This window comes from Taudactylus pleione, unplaced genomic scaffold, assembly GCF_031769625.1.
Source record: "Taudactylus pleione unplaced genomic scaffold, aTauple2 ptg000265l, whole genome shotgun sequence".
Classification (NCBI taxonomy): domain Eukaryota; kingdom Metazoa; phylum Chordata; class Amphibia; order Anura; family Myobatrachidae; genus Taudactylus; species Taudactylus pleione.
In genome coordinates, this window is record NW_028284667.1 from 6438039 (window position 1) to 6450518 (window position 12480).

Below are 12480 nucleotides of genomic sequence, written 5' to 3' on the forward strand. Positions count from 1 at the left end.
TAATTTAACAACCTGTGCTCAACTATGGATCTCTCTAAAACCTGAACTGTTGGGGAGCCTTGAGGACCGCATTTGGAAACCTCTGGTTTATTCACATTTGATGTTATATTATTAATCGGGCTTAATTATTCTTCACCCCTACTCTTCCTCGTCCCGTTCTCCTCCCTTTTCTTTAAGCCATGTGTGGTTATTTTACAATTGATTTAGTTTCTATTTTTCTTTGTTGATTTTCTTGGTGGGACAGGGTAGGTACATCACTCTTATGTCAGTTTGTATTAGGACTGCCCAGGAGTGGTATAAGTTAATGACCCTTACAGTGCATCCGGAAAGTATTCACAACGCTTCACTTTTACCACATTTTGTTATGTTACAGCCTTATTCCAAAATGAAATACATTCATTTTTGTCCTCAAAATTCTACACAAAATACCCCATAATGGCAACGTGTAAAAAGTTTTTTTGGGATTTATGCTAATTTAATTAAAAACAACAATTAAGAAATCACATATACATAAGTATTCACAACCTTTGCTCAATACTTTGTTGATGCACCTTTGGCAGCAATTACAGCCTCAAATCTTATTGAATATGATGCCATAAGCTTGGCACACCTATCTTTGGGCAGTTTCGCCCATTCCTCTTTGCAGCACCTCTCAAACTCCACCAGGATGGATGGGAAGTGTCGGTGCACAGCCATTTTCAGATCTCTCCAGAAATAATCAATCGGATTCAAGTCTGGGCTCTGGCTGGGCCACTTAAGGACAGAGTTGTCGTGAAGCCACTCCTTTGATATCTTGGCTGTGTGCTTAGGGTCATTGTCATGCTGAAAGATGAATCATTGCCCCAGTCTGAGGTCAAGAGCGCTTTGGAGCAGGTTTTCATCCAGGATGTCTCTGTACACTGCTGCAGTCATCTTTCCCTCTATCCCGACTAGTCTCCCAGTTCCTGCCACTGAAAATCCCACAGCATGATGCTGCCACCTCAATGCTTCACTGTAGGGATGGTATTGGCCTGGTGATGAGTGGTGCCTGGTTTCCTCCAAACAGAATGCCTGGCATTCACGCCAAAGAGTTCAATCTTCGTCTCATCATGGTCTGAGTCCTTCAGGTGCATTATGGCAAACTCCAGGAGGGCTGCCATGTGCTTTTTTTACTAAGGAGTGGCTTCCGTCTAGCCACTCTACCATACAGGCCTGATTGGTGGATTGCTGCAGAGATGGTTGTCCTTCTGGAAGGTTCTCCTCTCTCCACAGAGGAATGCTGTAGCTCTGACAGAGTGACCATCGGGTTCTTGGTCACCTCCCTGACTAGGGCCCTTCTTCCCCAATCTCTCAGTTCAGACGGCCGGCCAACTCTAGGAAGAGTCCTGGTGGTTCCGAACTTCTTTCATTTAAGGATAATGGAGGCCACTGTGCTCATTGGGACCTTCAAAGCAGCAGATATTTTTCTGTACCCTTCCCCAGATTTGTGCCTCGAGACAATCCTGTCTCGGAAGTCTACAGACAATTCCTTGGACTTCATGCTTGGTTTGTGCTCTGACATGCACTGTCAAGTGTGGGACCTTATATAGACAGGTGTATGCCTTTCAAAATCATGTCCAATCAACTGAATTTACCACAGATGGACTCCAATTAAGCTGTAGGAACATCTCAAGGATGATCAGTTCAAACAAGATGCACTTGAGCTCAATTTTGAGCTTCATGGCAAAGGCCGTGAATACTTATATACATGTGATTTCTTAGTGGTTCTTTTTCTTTTTATTAAATTTGCAAAAATCTCAAATAAAACTTTTACACGTTGTCATGATGGGGTATTGTGTGTAGAATTTTGAGGACAAAAATGTATTTATTCCATGTTGGAATAAGGCTGTAACATTACAAAAAAGTGAAGCGTTGTGAATACTTTCCGGATGCACTGTACCGCTACAGCAACCTAATTTACAGCTAACTTTTGCTTCTTTAGGATTTATGTCCTGGAACATCGTCGGATTGAATTCAGCTACTAAAAGATGTAGAGTACTGACCCATATTCACTCAGATACAGTTTTATTATGGCAAACTCAGTGGCTGAAAGGTCCCACATAAAGCACTGAAAACTGAATCTTTTTTGTTTGTTTTTTTGATATGGGAGAGTTTTATTGACACCCTACTGAAATCAAAAGATCAGATTAAAAAAGGTTTTCAATTCACATTGTGGTATGAGACCAGATTATTTATGCATGACTCGCCGATCAGTTAATCACTATTTTGCGGTCGTTTTTATTCTACAATATCACACATGGCCTAAAATCTCTTACCTGCCTTCCCCCATTTTCTATCCTTCTTCTCCCCCCCCCCCCCCTTCCTGTCTCCCTATTTCTCCTTTCTGTATTTAATACTGTTCAATTGTCTGGATATTTACTTCAATACCACATTGTCCCTATTGCTCTTACCCAATATTGTACCTATTTCATTGTTTTATAATGTGTTTTCTTTGATGATCATGTCAAAGCTGTACCCTGATGTCCATTTTGCTTTATTGTTGTTCTTATCTTTTGTAACATAAGAACATCACACTCTACAATAAAAATGCTTTTGGAAAAATAAAAAAATAGATTTCTGAACATAAAAAAAAAAAAAAAGTGTTAACTGATGCAGTTGGCCTTGTTATTAGATATTCTATATGGGAGTTCTATTTTTTGTCTATACTCTTTTTTTTGTTATGTATTTTGTATATCACCGTTTATATGCTTTCAGATATTTTTGTAACAAATATTTGTACTGGACATTGTATTTTGATTTCTTTGTCAAACTGTCAATAAAATGATTAAAAAATGATTAAAAAATATATATAAGTTTTTGGGTTGTTTTTTTTTGTTTTTTTTTTAATTCCATGGCCATTGAAATTAGTAATTAGATTGATATGCCAACTGTATTCCTGTTTTGGGAGGGAGGGGTTGGAAAGTCTCACTGTAAATATGGTTAAAGTAGATTTGGAAAGTTTTCAAGCTGTGCTAAACCATCTAGTATGTTTCCTGGTTATTGCTGTGTGAATGTCGGGTATCCTCCCAGTATGCAGCAAATACCATTTCTGAAATAAGTAAACAAAATGCTTTTAGCAAGAATTTAGCTATCTAAGCAGTCAGAGATGTTCCAGTCACAACCAGAATGTATTATTTCCTTGTGTAATGTAAATAATGTAACGTGACAGACAGAAAAGATGTATAGATAGAAACTTCAACACATTTTCCAAATCTATTAGTAGCACCAGTGGTCACACTATTTTGTATCCCTCAACATTTTCAGGGGCTCTCTCTATCCAAAGAAGAATAGGATATTACATCTATATTTTATTCATATTATAATGCCCAGGAGGCTTTATGGTATCTGGTAGAATGTGCTTTTACATTTTTGGGATCAGGGTCCCATCTCCAATTTAAACCTGTTGCATTGCTGAAAATAATCCACCGACCAATAGTCTGCCTAGATGCAGGCATTTATATTAGGGCATATATGATAATCATATGAGGACCAAAAAGGCATCTGTGTGTCATTATGAGTAATAAAATCACAATTCTATCACTACAGCATCCCATCGCAGGGAGTAAAATTGTAATTTAAAAACATTAAAAATATGAATTAAGAATTTTTATTAGATTTAGTGATTCTTAGGATACAATTTACTCAGTAAAGAACCCTTACCTAATTGCAGTGAGGCAAACTGCGAGGAAAAAAAAAAATTGTGGGCCTGCATTCAGTCATTTTCTTAACAGGACACTCCAAGAAATAAGTTTAGACACCCATGCGCCAGAAGATATATAAAACTGCTTTCTAACCTTAAGCATGATCTCAAGCACACCGCTACAAAAAAGCCCTTTTTTTTTCCGGATAATGACTTCAGCAGACATGCTGTTACCTACTACACAGGTCCGGTCCTGCTTCCATATTGAGAATATCCATGTACAGGTACTTCAAACTTCTTGACCATTCTGGTGCTACAAGAATGACACGAACTGCACGGGAGAGACATGAAATCTACTAAAACGCCTAGAGATTTCCAGTTTTTGAGCAACCAAGTTGCCATCACGTCGATATCTGGCGGACCCCACTCTTTCACAAGCTGTTGAAACACTTGCTTCTGAGCTATCCACTCCTGGCATGAACACACTGATGAGATTACTGAAACATTTTGTTCTGCCATTATCATCTGGGATCTGGTGTCTCCAACGGTTGATGTATGCCACCACTGATTCTTATAATGTTTCCTTGGAATAGAGCTTGTCCTCTAACAAGAACATATCACTGCTCTACATTCTAGCATTCTTCCTGAGGTCAGAGGCCCTGAAGATAACACTGAAAAGCACAGCACTAATGACAGACACCGTTGTCACTAATGTACTATCCCAAATGGTGATGGGATGACCCCTGCTTGATTAAGAGCTAAAAGTTTAGCTAAGGATGAACCAATCCATGGTCTGGATTGTTCAATTTTGATATAAATTAGTCTTGAATACCTTCCAGGGAAACCATGCAAATCGCACCTCCACAAAGACGGAGACTATGTTACCAAGGGCTTTCATAGAAAAATATAATAAAATATGACTGTCTATTATCAACCTCAACAATGAGATAATCTTGTCTTCTGGTAAGAATACCCTCTGCTGTCAAACAGCAGCACTAGTTTGGCTAGTATTTAGTTGGAATTCAGGTAGTTGATGATCCACCTGTGGACTCCAAGGTCTGGGCCTTCACTTGCACATGGTCCTGCAGTAAAGTTAAGCATTCTGCTTTGACTACCACGTAACCCAGGTAAGGACTGATTGTCACACCACCTGTCCCTCAAAAGAATGGGCTTGGCCATTGTGAATGCCTTCAGTGCTGTAGCCAAGCAGAGCCTGAAATTTATAAGAGACTGGATTGATAATCTGACATTGTATTGTTGTATTGATGACATTACCAGATTGGGACATGCAAGTATAATCTCTGATGGAGACCACATACTCGTTTAGTTCAATGCCACTTTTGACTTCTCAGAGACTCTAAAGTCTATTCTCTATATCACAGGTTCTCAAACTCGGTCCTCAGGACCCAAACAGTGCATGGTTTCCAGGTCTCCTCACAGAATCACAAGTAAAATAATTAGCTCCACCTGGGGATCGCTTAAAATGTGTCAGTGAGTAATGAATACACCTGTGCACCTGCTGAGTGACCTGGAAAACGTGACCTGTGTGGGGTCCTGAGGACCGAGTTTGACAACCTTTGCTGTATATGGAGTGGGAAAGGGTGCCAAAGACCCCATGGAAAACTCACCCTCATGAACAGGCTAAGGGGCAAATGGAATAAATCTAACCTAGGGGACTATGCAGTGAACTGAAGCACCTCTGCTATACGCAATTTTGCCTGACATTTTAACAGGTAAAAAAAAAAAAAATTAAAACTGGAGGGGAACCAGTTAGATCTCTGGAACTACCCACTATCTGACATGACAGAAAGATAAATTAAATGAACCGCTGTAAAACACCATCAGAGGCCAACATAAGCCATAAACAGTTAAAATTCCCCACTCTATAACTTTCCTTTAGCAAAGGATAGGGGAGAGTTGCAACAGCTCCCTATCTTACTATAAGTGCCTAGTGAAGGTACATACAACATAGCAGCCGCTCACGGTTCTCCTTCCAGACACTTGCAAAAACCAGTTTCCTGTACTGATCTTTTAAACTTACCATTGCAGCACGTCCAGTGTGCTGTGCTGTGCCTCATGTTGTCCATCTGATGGAAGTGACAGCATGGGACTTAACAGTCACTATCTGCAGCAGTTTGATCGGTTCAAAAGAGGCAGTCCCAGAGAGAGCAGTGAACAACAATGGCAAGCACAGCCCGTTCCTAGCAACAGAGTTGCAGGCTGTATGACAGCCACTACTGCAGCTAATGTCTTATAGAGAAAAATAAACTGGGAGGTAAAATTCTTAATCTGCCATAGGCAGCACTGTGCCAAAGTGCCATGTTCCTATGGGCACTTCGAAGAAAAAGAGATAACAAAGGTAAGTTTTCTACCATATCTCTCATTTTTGTAAGTCCATAGGGTCCACAGGGAGACCTTGGGGTTTAGGTGATGGAAAGGATATCCGGCAGCACGCAGTTAAATTTTTACTCCCAGGATGCACTGGGCCTCTCCCTATACCCAACCCCCAAGCCTGAGGCACCTCAGTTCGTAGTAAGCCAAAGGAGGATAAAAGAGAAAAATGTCTGGAACACTCAAGAATCACATTCTCACGTAGAAGGCGACGGAAAAACCAGTGACCAGAATGAAGCCCATCTGAAGCCAGGCGCGTCAGGGTGTGTGCCCTGTGGACCCTATGGACTACGAAGAAAGAGAGATAACAAAGGTAAGTTCTTACCAGATCTCTCATTTTCTTCTTCAGGGTCCATAGGCTCCACGGGAAGACCTTGGGGATGTCCCAAAGCAGTCCTTTTAAGGGTGGGGACTCTCCTGTGCTGAGGAGAATCCGCCGCCCAAAGGACGCATCCGGAGAGGCAAAGGTATCAAATGCATAGAACCTTAAAAAATGTCTCGACAGAAGACCACGTGGCAGTCATACAAAGCTGAACAGCCGAGGCGCCACAGGAAGCTGCCCACGAGGCACCCACAGACAGAGCAGAATGAGCGGTAACAGAGGGCGGAACAGGAAGGCCATCCTGAGTGTAAACCTCAGAGATAGTCATACGCAGCCATCTAGCCAATGTCTGCTTATTGGTTGGCCATCCCTTCTTGTGAAATCCGAAGAGGACAAACAAGGAGTCCGACTTCCGAAGGGAACTGGTACGGTCCACATAAATTTTGAGAGCCCGCACCACATCCAAAGAGGCATCACCTGCCAAGAGGTCTGGAGACTGATAGGCTGGCACAACAATTTCCTCATTAATGTGGAAACTGGTAACCACCTTAGGAAGGAACCCAGGGCGAGTCCAAAGCTCCGCCCTGTCCTGGTGAAATATCAGAAATGGGGAGCGACAGGAGAATGCCCCCAAGTCTGACACTGTTCTGGCAGAATCTATGGCCAGAAGGGACAAAAAAAAAAAAAAAAAAAAAGTCTTTGCTGTAAGCCATTTAAGATCCAATGAAGCCAGGGGTTCAAACGGAGGGCCCTAAGTACAACAGCCAAATCCCAAGGAGCCACAGGAGGGACAGATGGAGGCTGAATCCGGAGGACACCCTGGAGAAAGGTGCCGAGACATACACCTTCAGCAAGGCTAAGCGGAGACAGAGATCCAAACCCGCTTGAAGGAAACCCAACACTTTTGAAATCCAAAATACCAGGGGATCGTAACCTCTGGGACGACACCATTGGAAGTATGTATGCCACACTCTGTGGTAAACCCGAGCAGAGGCCGGTTTACGCGCTCTGAGCATAGTATCTACAACAGAGCTAGAAAAACCCTTTGCCCTTAGGAGGATGTCTCAAGAGCCACGCCATCAAAGACAGACGACCCAGGTCCAGGTAAAGGCAAGGACCCTGAGACAACAGGTCCGGACGTTGAGGCAACAGTAACGGAGTGTCGATGGAGACACTCCAAAGATCAAAGTACCAGTGTCGTCTGGGCCACGCTAGAGCCACCAACAAGACTGTGCCTCCTTCTTGCTTGAACTTCCGAATTACTCGAGGAAGCAGGGAGACTGGAAGGAACAGGTACGCAAACTGGAAAGTCCACTGTACCAACAGAGCGTCCACCAAGAATGCCTCGGCATCTCTTGTTCTGGACCTGTACACTGGCACTTTGTTATTGTGTCGGGAGGCCATGAGATCCACGTCTGGAAGGCCCCACTTGTCCACTAGGAGCTGAAACACCTCTTGGTGAAGAGACCAATCCCCTGGATGCACGTCGTGACGGCTGAGGCAGTCCGCTTCAAATTGAGAACTCCTTGAATGAACACTGCCGATAAGGCTGGGAGATGATCTTCCGCCCATGTCAGAATGAGTGACACCTCTGTCAATGCCGCCTGACTTAGAGTTCCTCCTTGATGATTGATCTAAGCCACAGTCGTGACATTGTCTGACTGAACTTGCACGGGTTTTCCGTGAAGTTTGAGTTTGGCTTGCTGTAGGGCCCTGAAGATCTCCCGAAGCTCCAATATGTTGATTGGTAGGGCAGACTCCTCCACCTTTCACTGCCCCTGAAACGAGTGTAGACCTGTCACTGCGCCCCAACCGCGGAGACTGACGTCCGTCGTCAGAGGGACCCATTCCGGGATCCAAAAGGGGCACCCCTCGGTGAGGTGACACGTCTGTAGTCACCAGGCAAGAGACAGACGCACTTCCAGAGGGAGCACCATCGTTTGTGCTTTTATGTGATGGGGTAATCCGTTCCACCTGGAAAGGATCAATTTCTGCAGAGGCCTAAAAATGAAACTGAGCATATTCCATCACGTCGATACAGGTATGCAGTCGGGAAGCCGCGGGCCTAATCCCGACAGCCGGCTTCCTGGGGAAGGGGGGGGGGAATTTGAGCTTAGGCACCCCCCCGGGAGGTTAGGTTTAGGCTAGGGGAAGGGTGGGTTAGGTTTAGGCACTGGGGGGGAGGGGGGGGGTGGAGGTTAGGGTTAAGCACCCCGAAGGGAGGGTTAGGATTGGAGGGTAGAATTAGGTTAGAGAATACTTACCTTGGATGATCAGGAGTTCCTCCTCTGCCAGGATGCCGCTGTCGGGATTCCAATCATACCGATTCAGTCGATACCATGGTCCCCAGTACCTGCATTGCTGAGTGGATTGACACTCAGCGACTGCGGAGGCATCTGCATATTCACGCCTGCAAAGTGGAGATCTTTTCTGCGGTCAGAAAGATCCTCTGCTGTTGGGAGTCCGACAGAGCTCCCAGATGGAGCATCCTCTGGGATGGAGTCAAGGAGGACTTCATCCAATTGATCAACCACCCGTGAGTCTGAAGCACAGAAATTGTGAGCTGTAGATGGTGGTGAAGTACTTCTGGAGACCCTGCCAACAATAAGAGGTTGTCCAGGTAAGGTAGCAGGCGAACACCCTGCTGCCGTAGATGGGCTGCCATGACTGCCATAACTTTGGTAAACACCTGAGGTGCAGTAGAGAGGCCAAACGGCAGAGCCCGAAACTGGAAATGTTGTTGCAGTATAGCAAAACGGAGAAAACGCTGGAGAGAAGAAGCAATCGTAATATGCAGGTATGCATCCTGAATATCCAGCGATACCATAAAATCCCCAGGCTTCCATAGCCAGTATAATTGAACGCAGGGTTTCCATCCTGAACCGAGGAACCCTGAGGAATTTGTTCAGGGACTTGAGAATGAGGATAGGCCGATAGGATCAGTTCGGTTTCTGATTTATCGTCGGGCTCTGGTACGCCAGACCTGCTTCTTGGGCTTGGCAGTCTTTTTGGGGACTGACTGTCTAGGAAAGGGCTGACCCTTAGGCTTACCTTGGGGCAGAAAGAATGAGGTCCAGGATCCTGAAGAAGTAGATGTCGAAGGCAGACACGCAGACTTAGCCGCTGCTAACGTATCCACAATCTTGTCCAGGTCAGGACCAAACAAGATTTTATCATTATAAGGCAAACACGCTAATCCTTTCTTAGAGTCTGCGTCCACTCTCCAAGAGCGCAGCCATAAGTAACAGTGAGCCGACACAGCAGTAGCCGGAATCCTGGAAGTTAAGAGGCTGAAATCCAAAGCAGCCTCAATATATGCAGCTGAATCACGGAGGTTACCCACCAGAGTCACTTGATCTGTGGTAGCATCTGAAGGAAAGGACTCGTCTAGGGAGTCTGCCCAGAACTCCATAGCCTTGGCCACCCAGGAGATAGCTATGGCCGGCCTGGAGGCTGCCCCTTGAAAGAGAATACATTGACTTTAAACACACCTCTACCTTCCTATCCATGGTATCCTTTAAGGAAAATATGGACGCATAGGTAGAGTAGCACTTTTAATTAAGCACGTCACATGAGAATCCACCGCAGGAGGCGATTCCCATTTGGTACAATGTTCCTCAGGAAAGGGATAGGCATAAGCCAGGCATCTTTGAGGCTGGTATCGCTTCCCAGGCGATATCCAAGTCACTTCCATGTGTTCTACTAGCTGATCAGATAAAGGAAATTCTGCAGAGGTAACCTTTATTTCTTTGAACAGAGCATGTTTGGACCAGGGAGCTGGTGGTTCATCCTCTATGATGAAGGCCGAACGGACAGCACGTATCAGAGCCGGAATATTGATCTTAGACTTAGTCTCTGCCTCTCGTGGAGACGGCTCAGAGTCAGAGACATCTAGAACCTCCCCGTCATTATTAGTGTAGACTGAGATGACGGCATAGGTCTTTTAGCCGGTCTAAGGGTTTGTCCCCCGCAGCTTAGCCTGGAGGGCAGTAGAGAGTGTATTTACCTATCGAGGAGGCACAGACGGAACCTGCATGGGTGAAACCAGTTGAGGCAGGCCCTGTGAGGGCAAAACTGACTGCTGTGAGAACCCCATCGGAGGAAACACAGGATGTACTGGCAAACACCCCGCAATGGCCGTCAATGCCTGAGTAAAGGATGCCCAAGGAGGCTCCTGCGAGATGGCTGTGACCATAGAGGGGGCCTGGAGGATTATAACACCTCACACATAATCCCTCTTGCACCATGTCTCCCACACCTAACCCTGCAGCACATGATTTGGCTGGAGCGGAATTGTGCCCATTATCCTAACTTTAAGACATATTGTAGAGAAGAAAGTGCACACAGTATGTGACAAACCCCACAGATATTAATATAAATGTGAGGTATAATAAACACCCTGACAACACTTGTACGGTAAGGGCTCAGAAAAAGGAATGATATAGTAATATGGCTACACAATGGCATTACAAAGACAACTACACAGACTCAGTGTCTGGTAGGCTATAGTGCTACATACGCTGACCAGGAGGTGAGGTATGTAGGGGGACCCGGGCTTCGCGATGTCCTGAGAGATCTGCGACTTGCCAGAGGAAGAAAATGGCCGCTGGAGACCCCAGAGGGAGCGTGCCCGTAGAAGGAGCACTGCCTCAGCCAAGCCAGACCGCAGTGGAAAGGCACGCTGAGCAGAGGGGAGGAGCCACTGTGAACAGGGAAAGCTGCCTTCCCTGGCCGGCAATTAACCCCCGGGATGCTGGTATGCGCGCCAGTATAAGTCCCTGGTGGAAGTGGAAGCGCAGGTTGTCTGTGCCTGGCTCCACTGCAGTCATCCCCGGTCCGTACCCTGAGACACGGAGGAAAAGGACCGCTTCTTACCTGCTCCCTGTACATACGTCCGCAGTCCTGGGAGTCCCGCAAGGTCTGGCTAGCACAGACCCTGGGGTCCCGCCGAGATCCACAGATCAGTACTGGCGTCTCGGCGCCGGCGGGGTGGCAGAGCGGCCGCTTGAAAGTCCACCGGACTGTCAGACACTGCCCGCTCTGAAGATAACCTTGAAATTCTTCTGGGGCTGTAAATAGCCCCACATGCGTTACAGTGACCTGACCGGCCGGGCACCAAACGAAACTGAGGTGCCTCTGAAACGGGAGTGGGGTATAGGGAGAGGCCCAGTGCATCCTGGGAGTAAACATTTAACTGCGTGGTGCCCGGATTTCCCTGCCATCACCTAAACCCCAAAGGTATCCCTGTGGAGCCTATGGACCCTGAAGAAGCAATCAAATATTTAAATAAAATAAATGAACTAAGCTGCCAGTGACAGACCATGTACAGAAGCAACCTACAAGGTGCAGTGTCTATTGTTCACTCTAGCACCCTGCACCTGTCACAACCCGTGCAGTTCCTCTGTCCTACCTGGGGTGTTACTTCTAGCACACTGTTATGAATCTCAGCAGTTTGTTGCATCAGCTGAGTGTGCTAGAAGAGACACACCAGGCAGGAAAGAGGAACTGCACCGGTTGTGACAGGTGCAGAGTACTAGAATGAACACCAAGTGTCCCCCAATTGTATGAAAGAGAAATGAGAGATTTAATTTAGCAGGATGAGATACAATTTAATACAGCACACCTAAACTTAAGGCTTGGATGTTTACATATGCTTAGATGTAGCAGAGATTAGATTCTGGTCTATACATTTAATGGTACAACTTCTGCAGGGCTGTAGCTTTTCCAGTTCATTGTTTGTATTGAACACACTCAAAAGAGGTCCACTTACTTCATTTAGGTCTCGGATTTCATTCTCTGCTAATGACAGAATGGCAAGACTCTGGGGAAGGCAGGCAGATGCTGTACGTAAAGAAGTGATGTTGTTGCCATGCAGGAGAAGTGTCTACAATAGAACAATTCGTTAAATTTATATTTTTTTTTGCAGTTTTCCCTAATTTGCTGGTTAGTTTTGTTATGCTGCAAAAGTAAGTAAAACATTGTAAACAATATTTAAACTGAAGACACAATGGGGTTATGCAATAGGTTCCAATTTGCTGGAATTGGTGTGATTTTGGCAAAACCTCTTTAAATGTAGCGACTATATCCCCATAATCACAGCAAAGCTAGC

General features: G+C 45.3%; 1 protein-coding gene across 2 annotated transcripts in view; it reads right to left on the reverse strand.

Annotated features, from left to right (window-relative positions):
• Window positions 1–12480, reverse strand: part of CEP97 (centrosomal protein 97) — a 47501-nt gene that overhangs the window by 20411 nt on the left and 14610 nt on the right. For both annotated transcript variants that reach the window (XM_088481119.1, XM_088481118.1), the window contains exon 5: window positions 12142–12255. In XM_088481119.1, coding sequence (XP_088337245.1) covers window positions 12142–12255 — 114 coding nt within the window. The remainder of the gene's footprint in view (window positions 1–12141; window positions 12256–12480) is intronic.